Source organism: Rhea americana, unplaced genomic scaffold (assembly GCF_003343005.1).
Source record: "Rhea americana isolate MKP2758 unplaced genomic scaffold, rheAme1 scaffold_65, whole genome shotgun sequence".
NCBI classification, from domain to species: Eukaryota; Metazoa; Chordata; class Aves; order Rheiformes; family Rheidae; genus Rhea; species Rhea americana.
The window spans coordinates 2,558,030-2,573,129 of record NW_028186812.1 but is presented as its reverse complement, the minus strand read 5'-3'; the positions used below and the strand labels follow the sequence as shown (position 1 = coordinate 2,573,129).

Sequence of the window (15,100 nt, the reverse complement as noted above, 5' to 3'; positions counted from 1 at the left end):
CACCTACACAGGTGTTGCTGCTTCCATTTTGATGCCTTATTTTTGCTTGAATTGAATTGAATTGAATTAAACCCTATTAATTGAACAGAGCCAAATATTTTTTGTTTTGATTAAATTCTTTCTTTTTTCAAATATGAGTTTTATTTTAATTCATGTACGTTGTCAAAATAGCTCAATTTTATGCACACGGTTGCTTTATTATTTGTTCAATTCTCATGCTATAGTTAATATAAAAACAAATGTAAAGGTTGTCACTCCCCAGAAATGTGTCAAACTTAGGAGGTACACAGGAAATCACAGGATTTTTAATGTCATTCTGAAAATTAGTAGTTTTGTGCATGCTGTGGGAGAGGTGGTAATTTCAGAGGAACTTGACTGAAGTGAAGAGATGTTTGAAGCTTGGTGGGAGTATGCAGTGGGAAGATAGGCGGGATGTGTCTTGTGGACAAAAAAACCAAGATGGGAAGTAGATGAGATTATAAAAAGGTTGCTGAGGCTGATACTCTAACAGAACATAAACTGAGTAGGAACACAGTAAAAAGCTCCATCAAATATTTACATATTTGATGTTGGTATTCGTGTACTAAGTGGTGTCAGATGAAAATGTGGCTAGGAATGGGGATGTGGTGGACCTGAATTTAAGTTTACATGCATTGCTTAAACAAAGAGTAATTTTAGGAGTATCTTTGTCTTTTTTTTCCTGGTATTTATTTCTAGTTCTCTTGATTGCCTCCTTTTTCATCTACCTTATCTTCAAAATTGTTTTAATGACAAATCTTACTCTGCAAGAAAGTCATGACGGATACCACTATATGTCTTCCTTAAGAATTTTTTAGCATAAAATCTCTTAACTGTTGTAGATGCCAAAGCCTTCTGGCATGTTTCCAGGAAGCATGGTGTGAGTTTTCTAACCTTTAGATACCAATCACTGCAGGTTGAGGGAGGAATTGTTTGTTTGTTTTCTACACCAATGACTTCAGAAGTCTGTCTGATCTCAATAGTAAGTTTTTCACTTGTTTTTTTTAGGCTGTAAATGCTGACTTTTTTCCAATTTTTTAAGAGTGGGATGATCTGGTTCAGCTGGGCTATTATCAACTATTGGATAGATTCTTATACTTGCTTATGTGTTACTTTCCTCTCCGTATAGTGCTGACAGGAAATTTTATTTGTGAAATTATTCTGTTCAAATAGTAGTGTGCTATTTAATTATAAAATATTATATAAAAATAAGTAAAAGTAGTCTTTTAAAATCTTCTTGTAAGCATGAAGCAGGAAAAGAGTATATAGTATTTTTTTYCATGTGTCTTTGTTTTCTTAAAGGTAGCCACTTATCTAATTTGTTTTTAAATTTTGTCAAAAGTGGTTCAAAAAATCAAAAATTCTATGTTTTGGAAAAATGGCTGATTTTCTTTTAAGAATATTAGCAAAAAATAATCATCAGAATGTTTGTTAAAATCAAGTCAAAGTAGTGCACCTTGTCAACAAAAAACTACTGTCCATACTCAAGTATGGACACAATACTACACAACAGACAGACACAATACTACATAAACACAATCCTGACTATTCATATTTGGAAGCAGAAAGGGATTATTCTTTTATTCAATATTAGAAGAATAATTGCCAGCTCACCAGATTATTTGGATGTGATCAGCAGTAGCCAGCATGGATTTACCAAGGGGAAATCCTGCTTAACCAACCTGATAGCCTTCTAGTATGGCATGACTGGCTGAGTAGATGAGGGCAGAGCAGTGGATGTTGTGTACCTTGACTTCAGCAAGGCTTTTGACAGGGAGTCTCCCATAACAGCCTCCTAGAGAAGCTCAGGAAGTGTGGGTTAGCTGAGTGGACAGTGAGGTGGATTGAGAACTGACTGAAAGGCAGAGCTCTGAGGATCGTCATCAGTGGCATGGAGTCTACTCGGAGCCTGTGTCTAGATGGGTTCCATCCTCTTCAACTTTCTCATCAGTGACCTGGGTGAGGGGACAGAGTGCCTCCTCAGCAAGTTTGCTGATGATCCCAATCTGGGAGGAGGGGCTGACACACCTGAGGGCTGTGCTGCCATTCAGAGAGACCTGGACAGGCTGGAGAGCTGGGCAGAGAGGAACCTCCTGAGGTTCAACAAGGGCAAGTGCAGAGTCCTGCACCTAGGGARAAATAACCCTAGGCACCAGGACAAGCTGSGGGCTGAGCTGCTGGAGAGCAGCTCTRCAGAGAAGGACCTGGGAGTGCTGGTGGATGACAGGTTGAGCATGAGGCAGCAATGTGCSCTTGTGGCCAAGAAGGCCAATGGTCTCCTGGGGTGCATTAGGAAGAGTGTTGCCAGSAGGTGGAGGGAGGTGATCCTGCCCCTCTSCTCAGCCCTSSKGAGGCCTCATCTCRAGTCCTGTGTCCAGTTCTGGGCTCCCCAGGACAAGAGAGACATGGAGCTACTGGAGAGAGTCCAGCGTAGGGCTACAAAGATGMTCAGAGGGCTGGAGCACCTGCCCTATGAGGAACGGCTGYGAGAGCTGGGCCTSTTYARCSTGGGGAAGAGAAGMCTGAGGGGGGATCTTATCAATGTGGACAAGTACSTGAAGGGAGGGTGTCAAGGGGAYGGGGASAAACTCTTTTCRGCTGTCCCATGTGACAGGASAAGAGGCACTGGGCAGAAATYGAAGCACAGGAAGTTCCGCCTGACCGTGAGGGGGAATTTCTTCGCTGTGAGAGTGACGGAGCACTGGGCCAGGTTGCCCAGAGAGGTTGTGGAGTCTGCTTCTCTGGAGATCTTCAAGGCCCGCCTGGATGCAACCCTGTCCATCATGCTGTAGGTGACCCTGCTTGAGCAGGGGGTTGGACTAGATGATCTCCAGAGGTCCCTTCCAACCTTACTGATTCTATGATGTGTGCCTTCAAACAGACTTTACATAAGCTAAACAGCAGAAGATTCTGAGCATATATGATGGAGCCTCAGTTCCACCATATAAGTTTCATTCCCTATTAGGGAGATTTTGCTGAAATAAATACATTTAATACTGTTCACAAAACTATTACCTAGTTTCATGGCTGTCAAAGAATATGAATGTGAGCTCCAAAAACAARTTAATTATCCAATAATACTGAATGGTATCTTGTGCGTAGACAAAAGGCATTTACCTCATACCACGTTGATACATCATGTAATAAATATGACAATTAYGGCTTTTTGTCTTATCTCACTCTTCCTGCAGTGTCCATAAAAGAGTTTCTCACTTGTAACAGATGGTCAGAGCACAGCTTTGAAATTTATCTGGAGATGAAACCCTGTTGATTCCATTAAAAATAGAGTTTTCATGCAGATGGAGACAAGGAAGGTTTTATTGTTTTTTCAGTTCTGATGATGAGGTATTTCATACAATACCTTCCWTTCCTCTTGCAGGTGATGTGCCTTCAGGATTTCTTTGGTGATGATGACATTTTTATTGCATGTGGACCAGAAAAGTTCCGTTACCAGGACGATTTCTTGCTGGATGAAAGTGGTAAGATGTCTTTTAAAAATATTTACAACCAGAACAGAGGACAGCTTTTCCTGTCATGCTAAATGAAGCCCAAACTGTATCACCTACATTACTGTTTTCAGAAGCAGAATAAATGCTTTTATTTTTTCAATTCTAAATATTGAAAACAAGCAGTAACTGAAAGCACACAGTAAAGCTGCAAAGGGAAAAATGCAACCAATGTGGTGTAAAACCTTACATCAGCCTGAAATTGATACACATCAAGAAATAGTAATGTGTTTTATGGAACTCCTTTTTTTACAAAGTCTCTCTTTGTGTTTAGTCTTTATTTTCTCTGCGAGTTTATTCTAGTTCTTTATYACAATCTACCCTTACTGTTTTTATAATCAAAATTTAGGTAATGCTCCTTAGGTAATATGATATTGGAAGCTATAATTCTATTTAGAAGATAAATGTAATCAGTAAATGCAGACGAAGTCACCTGGGAAAATTCAGTGATTTCTCTGTTTTGTTAGAGTCTGACTAATACAACAATTGAATTGAGGAAAATGCATGTTAGATTTGTGCCTACCTTCATTGTGTATTCCGAAGTTATGAATTATAGCAATAAGAAAAAACTACAAGGTTTCTGTGTTTTGGGAAAAAAAAAAAAAAAAGAGCTACTATTTAAATCTAGGTTTTGTGTAAAGCAAGACTCAGCAGCAAAGGCTTTATTCCCCCCGACTCTTTCTCAGTCCAGGGTATGTCTGCAGTTCTTTGGTATCAGGTCCTCTTGTCTTTTTTTTCAAAATATCAAAGGACAATTYACTGGGGCCAAACAAAATATTTGTTACACCAGTTAACTACTTCCTGTCATCCGATGTGTGCTTGTAAAGCTTCACAACTTCATCACTGCTTTCTGATGCAAATGCACATTCAAAATGAAAGATGATGCAATTTTATTTCCTTAATCTGTGGAACTGGAACACTTCTTGGTTTAGCTGGATCCAGCAAAATATTCCATAAGCTTGTATAGGAACAGAAAAATCAGGTTTGTGCAGTGCCTGTATCATGAGCTGAAAGACAAACCTAAAAAGCAGGAAACTACTCCTGAACAACAGATTTTTTTTTGTCAGTTACAGACCAAAGCAAGCATGCATTATATGTTCCTCTAGAGAACTTAATAACGTGGAAACAAAAATCAAGTTGTGCACTAGGTTTACTCTTTCCAATAATGAAATACAGTGTARGCAACAGTGTAGTTGCCTCTAAGGTACAATGCAAAAGTAACCCTCGCCAACTTTAGGACAGATGCTAGAAGTCTAAGAGGGACATAACGGGGCAGCAGGAAAGTAGCCCAGGTGAGAATATGGCCGGCACTGYAGTCCTTGCCTTTCAGGGGAGAACCAGCTGAATTATAATTGAATGCATAGTCAAGATTCAGTTTTGTATCTTTATCTGAAAGATGACACTTGCCACTTCATGGTGTCTCCTCACCGAATCCTCTGGCACTTTTTCCAGAGCTGACTTAGGAGAGATGCTGACAAGAGACTCGTCTAAATCCCTTTTGAAGTACATAGCTCTTTTTTGAAGGTCTCAAGTACAGACATAGCCCAGCTATACCTTTATTTGTCTGAAATATCATCTCTACAAGTAAGCAGTATCTTCCTCTGGAACATTTGTGCTTAAACCTATATTATGTTGAGTCAAAATAAAAAAATAAGCTGAAACTCATGGTTGAGAATACAACTTTACCAATGTGTTTAGTGTTCATTTTTCTAACAGGTTTGATTATTGATTATTGATTATTGATTATATTCTGCAGTGAATATTAACTGTTTTGACAACAGGAGCTAGTAGAAGAAAATTAGATCCAAACTATATTTCTAATTTATTTGCAGACTGTGCATCATCTTTGCTGTGCATTTTGGGGGAATTTTAATATCAGAAAATTTGTTTAAGTAGCTTGCAATTAACAGCTGTTGTGCCAACTGACATAGGTCCAGTCAGCCTTCCCTGAGGCCTCAAGTTGTTACAGTAACAGCAGCAAGATTTGGGGAGGAAAAAAAAGAAAAACAAGTGAGTTTTTAGTTCATTTTTGTTGGAGAATGAAGCTTGTGTGATTACACTGTGCRTATGTGTGTCCCTCGTGTTTAATGTAAGAACATTAAAGTTACTAGCTCAACTTGAAAAGCTTGTCTCTGCTTCCCATGAAAGCAGCTTGAAGCATCACTGTGCAATCTTTATCACTACATCTCTCCAGTGTTTCTCAGTTTCACCCAGATGATGAGAATAACAGTTGTGGTGGCGCAGCTTAAGCTGTAAGAAAAGCAGAAATTGAAGGTGGGAAAGAAAAGGACAGAAAATAAATAATCAAACCATTAAGGTTCTGGTCTTTTTGGTGAAAGGGAATTATTTATCGGGCAGAAAGAGTAGTGTTGTTCTACAAGAGTAGTGTTGTTCTACAATGGACCAACGGATTCAGAGTTCCTGGCACTAGAAGTGAGAGGTAAAATTTCTGGGACTGACAAATCTATTGCCTATACTGGGAATCATCTTAGCTGTTAAGTATCAAGAGAGTTGGCACACTGTTGCTGACAACTGGTTGACAACTGAGCCAGTCGTCCCACTAGTCCCTTTCTCAGTCAGTAGAACATAGCTGATACATCCTCTCAGTCAACGGTAATTGTTAAAACAAGTCAGATGAATTGTGCTCCAGTAATGCCTATTTTGCTTTTAAAGGATATCTACAGGCCTGACTTAGATGTTCTTATCTACATTGTATTTATCTAAAACCACTGAGATGATAACTTTTAAGGTAAGATGAATTCTACCCTATCTACGAGGAAAAGGACTGCAGATGTCTCAGTCTGCACTGCTCCTAGTCATTTTTCTTTATACAGTTRCCATAGCTTACTCTGAGTAAAGGATAGGACCTACTTAAAGCCCTATAATCAGAAACTTAAAAAAAAAGAAAAAAAAAGATATAGAAGTTAGTGAATCAATCCCCCTAAGTGTGGGATTAACATYGCCTGTTCCATTTCTGACAGATACTTATCCAAGCTGCTGCTTAAAAGCTTGTGATAATGAAGATTCTGTAACCTCCTGAGACATTCTGTTATAAACTCTCTTTATCAAATTTTCTGCTATCCTACCCAAGGTTGCCTTGCTATAAATGAAGCCCATACTACTACTCTTCTATCCACAGACATGCAAAACAGAGGATTCCTTTTTTCTTTGCAAAATCTTTGGACTGCTATGAACCCAATCAAWTTTCTCTTCTTTAGGATTAACAATTAGTTCAAGCTTTCATTGTTTTCACTACAGGATCAAACTTACCCTTGAAACAGGGGATATGCTCCCTTTTTATGTTGTCTCCCTCTCCTGTTTTATATCTTTCGGGAAGAGGCATCACATATCCCCTTGGCAATCAGTTAAGAAAACTCTGTTAATTAGGGACCCATCAAAGAGCATAATAAGCAGTCTGCACCATACAGTGCATTTTATTCTCTCTTCCTTGATGTTGAAATGTATATATGGTTTTCATATTAAACACACTGTTTATCATATGAAATACAGGATCACTAGACATCATCATAATTTCTAGCATTCAATTCCATACCTGACCTAATTGTTAGATATAACAGCCATGCACATTTGCATGAACAGGAAGTGCAGATGGGACAAGAAAAGGTATGAGAATGACCTAAGATTAAAAGTAATCTTTGTCAAACATCAGTGGTGAGGCTGTGTTTGTAGAAGGCTTTTTTGTGGGAATTCTAAGTGCAAAAAGTCATATGAATGAAAGACACGTTACATCAGACAGCTTGTGAGATGAAAACTTCCTTAGCTTAGGATATGGCTGTGGCTGTTACAAGCATTGTTAGCTTGTATTCCTGGGAACTTTGGCAGAAATTCCAGGTTTGCTTTCATTGATGGCAATTCAGTTTTCAAATTAGAGATGTCATCATAGGATTCATTTCTATAGCCCTCAGTTGCATGTTGGGAGAGATTAGGATTTAAGGGCCACATTCACAAAAATATTTGCAATCAGCTAATTACTTAGATATCTAAGTAGGATTTGGGAATGCAAATAATTCATAAAACTGGCCCTAAATGAGAACATCTTCTTGGCTTAAACAAAGACTTCTTTCTTAGCACTGTAAAATATGAAAATTTTTGAGACTGGCAATATCAAAATTAAATTTCAAGAYATTAAATTATTTTTATGTGTTGTTAATGTTGGCTGAGTGCTTTGAAAGCTTAGAGTCACACAATCTAACTCCTAACTATGACAGACTTCATCATATACTGAGATGCATCATGTAAAAAGACTGCAGTAAAGACAGGCCAAATTCAGTTTCTGCCTCCAAGCAGAGCATAGCCAATGTAGAATGTCTGGATATAAAAACAACTTAAGATCACTTGTCAAGAGCACWTAGTACTGTTATGAAAACAGTGATGAGAATGACTCTCTTCTTGGGGAAAACTAAGATTGGAATCTTTGAAAACTAATTTCACTTTGACTTGCTGGCCTCTGTTAGTCCTCAGCTCAGCATCTCTGTGCCAGCAGTTTTACTGCATTATCTTGCCAGCAGCAGACAGCTTGCCAGGAAAATCTGAATCCTGTAGTGTCCACACATGCGTGTGTGCTTGGAGGCATGCACACACATCTGATTCAATAACTGTAGTTAGGGTCAGGAGTATCATATTTATTCCTGCTAATAACTGTCAGGTTTCTGTAACCTTGATTACTCTGTCCTTCCTAAAAGAGGGAGAGGATGCTGGCTGACTTACTCTGCCCTCATCAAAAGCTCCTGCTTTGGCAATGGGAAAATAATGGTGGGTTCTAGGGACTTTGAGAYAGAACTTTGCTTTCAACAGAGGCATAAATATAAAGTGTTCCAGTTCCGTGTGATGTTTTCAAATGTCAACAACTGCCGGGCCTTCGGGACAGATATTCTGTGTCTGAGGCCGAAACGAACTAAGGCACGAGAGACAAGTCCACAGGCTGTATATACATTTAAACTACTTGTTCAGAGAGAGCAAAATGAGAGGAGCTTGCTTTCCTGTGGATTTCCATCCATGCCTCCTTTATYTCCTTCGTCCTGCAAGACCTCCAGTCTCACCTCCACCTTATCCCCATGTCTTGGACAATCCCACAGTACCCTAGTTCCTTCCCGCCGGGTACTTGAGTGCTTCGTTTTTACTTTCTTGCAGTAAGGACCTTAGTGGGCTATCTGTTCTATCCAGCAGGATGACAGTTCCACAATTTTAAGGAAGCAGATGATAGGAATATCACYGAGATCACTGCTACCGTTGTGCAACTTGGTAGCAGATGTCTGACAGGTTTCGCCATTGCTTGGGGAGAAGTGACAGGCACCGCGCAGGCAGACAGGAGGTGATCGGAAAAGGCTTGTTTCCTTGGGAAGCCGCACTAGAAACATCTCTCTCTTGGCAAGGCTCGGATCCAGCTGTGGGGAAGTACGTGGCCGGATGGTAGTATATGGCTGACTTACTTGTTTCTGTGGCATTAAACATACCTTCAAATATAACGTACCCTTAACAAGAGAATCCTAGTCTTCAGTAAAATACTAAAAACAGACTGTTTTCATGATTATTAGGTAGTTGTTGTTGTAGTATCATACTGTGTTCTATTAAATAAAATCTGTAGTAACACTTGAGCCGAATGAGTTTGCATTAAAAATGTATTCGCAGAACTTAGGCTTTTTCCTGCTCAGGATTTCTCTTTTAACATTCTGTCTTTTTTTATAGATATGTTCTTGATTATGTAAGCCTATTTCTTTACCTGGTGTCTGCAAGCCATTTGCTTTGACTRTTCTCAGTTCTGCCTCACAGGTCTACTTATCTGAGATGTTACTGCTCACCTTTCTATCAAAGCATATATTGCAGTGAAAGTCTGGTCACTTCCATCATGAACTTCTGTTCCCCCCACTGACAGATTTATAAGCAGGAAAAGGGGCATTAGAGCTTTCGAGAAGATTACCTACAACTTACCAGTCCAAACTTACCCTGTAGACCCTCTCTCTTCTTTCCCTTTGCCCACCTCCTCACCATACCTGCGCGTGTTTTTGTACAGTTACCACTTTTCCTCAATGTTTCTATGAGATGTTTTTTCTGTGAAACACTGCCTATATGWATAGCTGGAAAAATCGTGATCACCTCAAATGTGTAAACAGCATCTCATTGAAACTAGCCAAACATTAAGGCTCCAGTTGATGCTAATTCTCTGTGTACATTGAACCAAATGTTCTTCAATATGCTTTTTGTGTTACTTGCTTTCTCTGATATCTGTTAAAAATAGCATAAATGAAACATCATCCAATAAATTAGAGCTGGTGGAAATTCTCACTTTATATGCATAAAGAATTTTGAATATTCATATTCCTTAGACATTTTTCAAAGGCAAAATTGATTTTGAATTTAAATAATACTGAAAACTCTAAGCCTCAAAATATCAAGCATTTCTAAATAATATTTGCATATTAATTAAATTGTGTTTTAATTTTGTCCTGTTATAAACAAAAGAAAAAGTGTTATTAAACATTATCGGTATTATCTTATATACTGGAGATTTTATTCATAGCAGTATTATTTTGATATGTACTGAATAACAGATTAGGCAGAATTTTATTGTTATTGTCCTGAACAATTTGATTTTTTTGTTATTTTACTTTATTTTTATGTTGTAATTTCTAGAAATTAATCTTTCCAGGGGAATATTTAGATTATTCAGATTGCTTCAGGAAAAGGGATTTTATTTAGAACAAAATTTTAGCTAGTTTCCAAAAATGTAAGCATCCCAGTTGTACATCTAAACACAAAGATTGCAATTCCAATTTTAATGATGAGTTTTATAAACAAACTTGCGGTGATGTGCTAGTAACATACAAATTTAGAATATACAAAGATAGATCTTCATATTGTTCTCTGTACACCTGAGTTATTAATATGACTGTCTAGTATCTCCTCTTTTATGCAAGTTGTTTTATTTTACAGCCTTTGAGCATATTCCATTCAAGACCATRAACTGAGTTTCTATGTTCTGTCTGTACCATCAGAAAGAAGATGGCTTTCAAATATGTCAGCCTTATTTGAATATTTTTTAGGAGAGACTTTCATTTATYATTTGCTATTAAACTTGCAGTGAAGATGGAAGCAACAGAAAGTATTTGTGTGTTACGACTCGTCCTCCAAGGCTGTTAAGTACTTCATTGGCAAGCTGAAAGGAGTTTAACTTCAGGAATACTTAGAGACTACCCTTCCCTTTTGTTTATCTGTGTACTTTCCTCATCTTGTTAATTAGCTTGGTGAAATGCAACATAGAATTTCAGTAATCTTGGCTGGCATATTCATATTTATATTTTTCACAGTTTGCAGATCCTTTCCAATGCTAGGAAACCCTAGAATCTGATATATTTCTGAAAAGATGTACCCTGTAGTCTGTTCCAGGAGAACCTTGACTGAGCAGCGTAGAGAAAATCTAATTTTCTYCAGTTAGCACGAGTTTGTATGAGACGTCATAGAGTTGAGTAGTTCTTGCTGTGACAGTGCTTCATTACTGAGTTTGAGAACCTGAACCAACTATTCTGTTTACTAAACTGCATTAAAATGAGCCCTAGAGACCTGCCTGTTTATTGGTTAGTGTTGATGTATCAGAGCTTTTGCACAGATGAGAAATTACTCAACATTAATACATTGAGATTAACTTGTTAAATTTGACCATCATGTTCTTCTCCTCCTCCTGMCAGATAGAGGCCCTATACCTGCAGACTGTCGGAAGTCTTGAATAAATGTGTGCACGCCTTTTTAAGGCCAGAAGTGTTCACAGATTCTTTTATGTGAGGAAGATCTTTTGAAAAGAGAATAAGAATAATTACTCAAAATCCATTATTCATTAGCTTTTAGAAAGCAGAAACTTTCTGAAGGCATATGAGGAAAATGTATTCAGCCTTAATATTCATTTAAAACATTTTTTTTAAAAAAAAAATTTATCAAACACAAACCCTGGTACACCAGCTGAGAGAGAGAGCTAAAAAAACTATTTGGATAATATTTTGAAGTGTTACAATCAGAGACTGAGTACATCAGTGACAGGTATTTGATTCATATATATATTTAGTTAGATGCTATATATACAGACACAAATACATYAAATATAAAGGGTTTTATCGTCCGACAAATACATCCAGTACAAGACCTCCRTAGAATGGCTGTGCTGGTCTGCACTGCAAACATGATCTCTTAAGATGTATTCTGGAATACTGCTTCAGTGCTGTGATTTTAAAAATAAATTACTACAGAAATTTCCCATTTACAAATTCAAGATGATATCTGACACTTCCGGTTGCTTCTGTAAGCAGTTACTTTCAAATCAACTTTTTTTCATAGCATAGCTCACTGCAGGAGGACTGATGCTAATATTATGCAAAAAGTAATCTAAGGCTGAGTAATCATTAGGAAGTCTCCTGTTGCTATGGAATTGAACACCCGTAGGTGGTAGGTCATGGAGCTGTGATTTGGATTCTTTTATTCTTCAGTCAGAGCTTTTAAAAATTTTATTCTAAAGGAATTRTAACACTCATTTTTTCTTATGGAAAAAATCCTGTAAGGACTTAAAATTGATTGAAGAAATAGGGGAACTAACCTGAGATTTCTTTCTTTTAACTGAAGGACCTGGGTCAAGGAAAGTCTTTGCCACWTTGCTACTTATTTTACTGAGTGGAGGGTTGTTAGAAGACAAAGGATTTCAGATCTCTTAATTTGTTCTGTTACTCTGAAATAGGAAAGAGAAATCTTTCACAGCTACTTAGAGCTGTGTTGCCTAGCAAAAAAAAGAAAGACAACTTACAGAGCAAGACAGTTTCTGATGAAGACTCGATATCTAGGATGGGAAAAAATCATGCAGGAAAGGAAATACAGCAAAGCTTTATGAAAATTTTTTCTGTCTGTAGCTTTGCTTGCTCTTTCTGTTTTACAAATGTGCATTAACATCTACAGGTGATGAGAAAATATGAAAGACTGATTGAGCAGCAGTTGTTGTACTGCAGGCCTGGAAAACAGCGTATATTGTTGTCTGCTTTAAATAAAAAGAATTGGTTTGATCATGGGAAGCAGAGAGAAGGAAGTCTAAATTTGGGATCAAACAAATTGCTTGAAATTATCATTAAAATGGAATTCTTAAATTCATACATGAACGTTTAATGATGAAGACAAACCCACATAAATAAAACAGAATTGATTTTTGTTAAAATCACTTTGGGGAGGACAGTTCTCCTGAGATTCTCCTGAGAGTCTACTGGGATCACAGCTCAGACTGGATATAGACAGACAACTGTGTAATTTTTACCGGAGGGAGAAATACTAATACGATATGAGAAGCTTTAAACTTCCTAGATGCAGGTTAAAGAAGTACCGCTAATACTAACTGGGAACATTTATTCCATCCGTGAAAGCCGATAGATTTCTGTAGTGAACCTATAATGCACAATATTATTTTAGATTTAGTATTGTTAATAATAAAGATATTATAAAAGACCTGTCTGAGAAAAAAGCATTAGATTTTGTAATCATATGTTGATTTCATTTTCTTTGAATAGAACATTAAAGAAAACCAAAGCAGTCCAGCAATTAAGAATTTTATTTTTAAAGAGAATATTTTTAAAAACTAGACAGTGAAGTCCACTGGACTTAAGAGATTAGGTACTTGAACATAGAGGAGGTTTGGAATATCTTTAAATTGGAGACCTAAAAGTTGTCCTAGGTTTATATCCATCCAAAGGACAAAATAGGCGTTAAGGCTGCAAACTTAACTGACAGAAAATAGCCTAAAAAGCACTGGTCAGCAGTGCTTTATACAAAAAAAGTTTGTATAGCAAATACTAAACATGAAAATGTAGGCTTAAAGTAACATTTGCCAAAATTGAGTTTATTTTGGCCTTGCAAAGGAAATCAAATTTGATAAAAGTTTTAGCCGTATGAGAAGATAAAAGAAATCATGAAGTGAAATGAAGATGCAATGCARTAAAGACAGAACTACTATTTTGCTTCTGTGTTCAGAAAAAAATGAACTGTATCATGAGAGAAAAGCACACTGTCTAATGAGAATATATAGAGAAATGAAAATTACAGTCCCAAAAGCAAATGCAAGAGTTAAGTCAGCTGCAAAACACATCTTGGGTACAGGGAAGGCCTGTCATTTTGGAGGAAAAACAAGCTTCTATACACTGTTAAGATACTGAGTAAGCAGCAGGATCCTAACTCTATACATCCTCCCATAAAGCAAAAGAAATTGATTTTGATACAGATTGTCTGTCATTTCTTTACAGATCCATTTTCACATAGTCAAAAAAAATAGGCTTTTTGAGTTTTCAGGGAGGATATGAACCAGTTGGTCTTATGAACCAACTCACCTAAAAAAATGAAAAATCTCCTCTGAACAATCTCTGAACTGTGCAGTGCAATACAGAATGAAAGATGGTTTCATAGACTTTCTATTTTCAGCCTAACATACATTTTTCAATCTACAATTATTTAGAATTTCTCAGCAGAAAAAGAAATACGAAGACTTCACATACCTCAATACGTATTTTGGTATTAGCGGATATTCATAATAAAGCCATATTTTCCTGATATCCCACTGTTAGCCTATTGCCAGGATGACTCAGCCTGTTTACTTCAGTTTTATGTAAATAATCATGGCAAAATTTAATTATCTGAGCTGGATAGTGTCAAGGAGAATACATTTATATTAAAGGCAAAAGGTACCTAGGGATTTTTACGTCTGTCCTGGAGTTCTTGGTATTTTTTAACATTGGAAGCTAATTTCTGGATTTCTGATGATAGGTAAAGCAATGTTGCATTAGTCCTCTGTAGCTGAAGACAGGCATGCCATAGTAGAGGCAGAAGAAGCAAAAATGTGGGCGGGCTGGCAGTCGGATCGACCTATAGATGGCAAACAGGTTTTGCTGTATAAGTTTCAGCACAATTCCATGTGTAAGGCACGTGTTTACAGGTATGAATGCTTTCTTAATTGATGTTGCAATATAAAGGGGTTTTGCTTTAGTAAGTGTACTGTATTTAATTGTTTGGTGCATGAGGATTTTGTTTGTAAAAATGTAAAAATACACTGTTGAGAAGCCCTGTATGATAGTATGTTTATGTGAATCTCCGGTTTTGACTCCTGTGTCTGTTCGTAGACACTGTAGGCTATGAGTGACTTTGATATTTGTCTTGTTTCACAGCTGAACGTTTTTTTCTCATGTATATGAAAAACATAAAATATATTTAATATTTGACATTGTAGGCATTCTTCTTCTTTTCTTAAGGGCATGCAGAGMAACATTCCTGTTTTAAGTAGCCGCTGGAAAGCCAGGTGGTTTTAGACAACATCATTTTATATTTTTCTTCTTTAAAGATCATTGCTTACTAACTTTCACTACTCAGACAGATTTGAGGCACCAAATAGAAAAATCAGTCTATAGTATTCTGATTTCCTTGAGATACATTAAGTAAGTCTATTTACTGCAAGAGAGCTGTTGTATGCATGTTTAGCTCCTTTAAAACCAAATCTTCTGGCAGTGGACACTTACATAACAGGATGTGTTTAAATGGAACGAAAATAT

At 37.2% G+C, this 15,100-nt stretch overlaps 1 protein-coding gene across 3 annotated transcripts in view; it reads left to right on the top strand.

Moving 5' to 3' along the window:
• Window positions 1–15,100, top strand: part of DCLK1 (doublecortin like kinase 1) — a 249,508-nt gene that overhangs the window by 129,247 nt on the left and 105,161 nt on the right. For all 3 annotated transcript variants that reach the window (XM_085320664.1, XM_085320665.1, XM_085320667.1), the window contains exon 3: window positions 3,398–3,497. In XM_085320664.1, coding sequence (XP_085176790.1) covers window positions 3,398–3,497 — 100 coding nt within the window. The remainder of the gene's footprint in view (window positions 1–3,397; window positions 3,498–15,100) is intronic.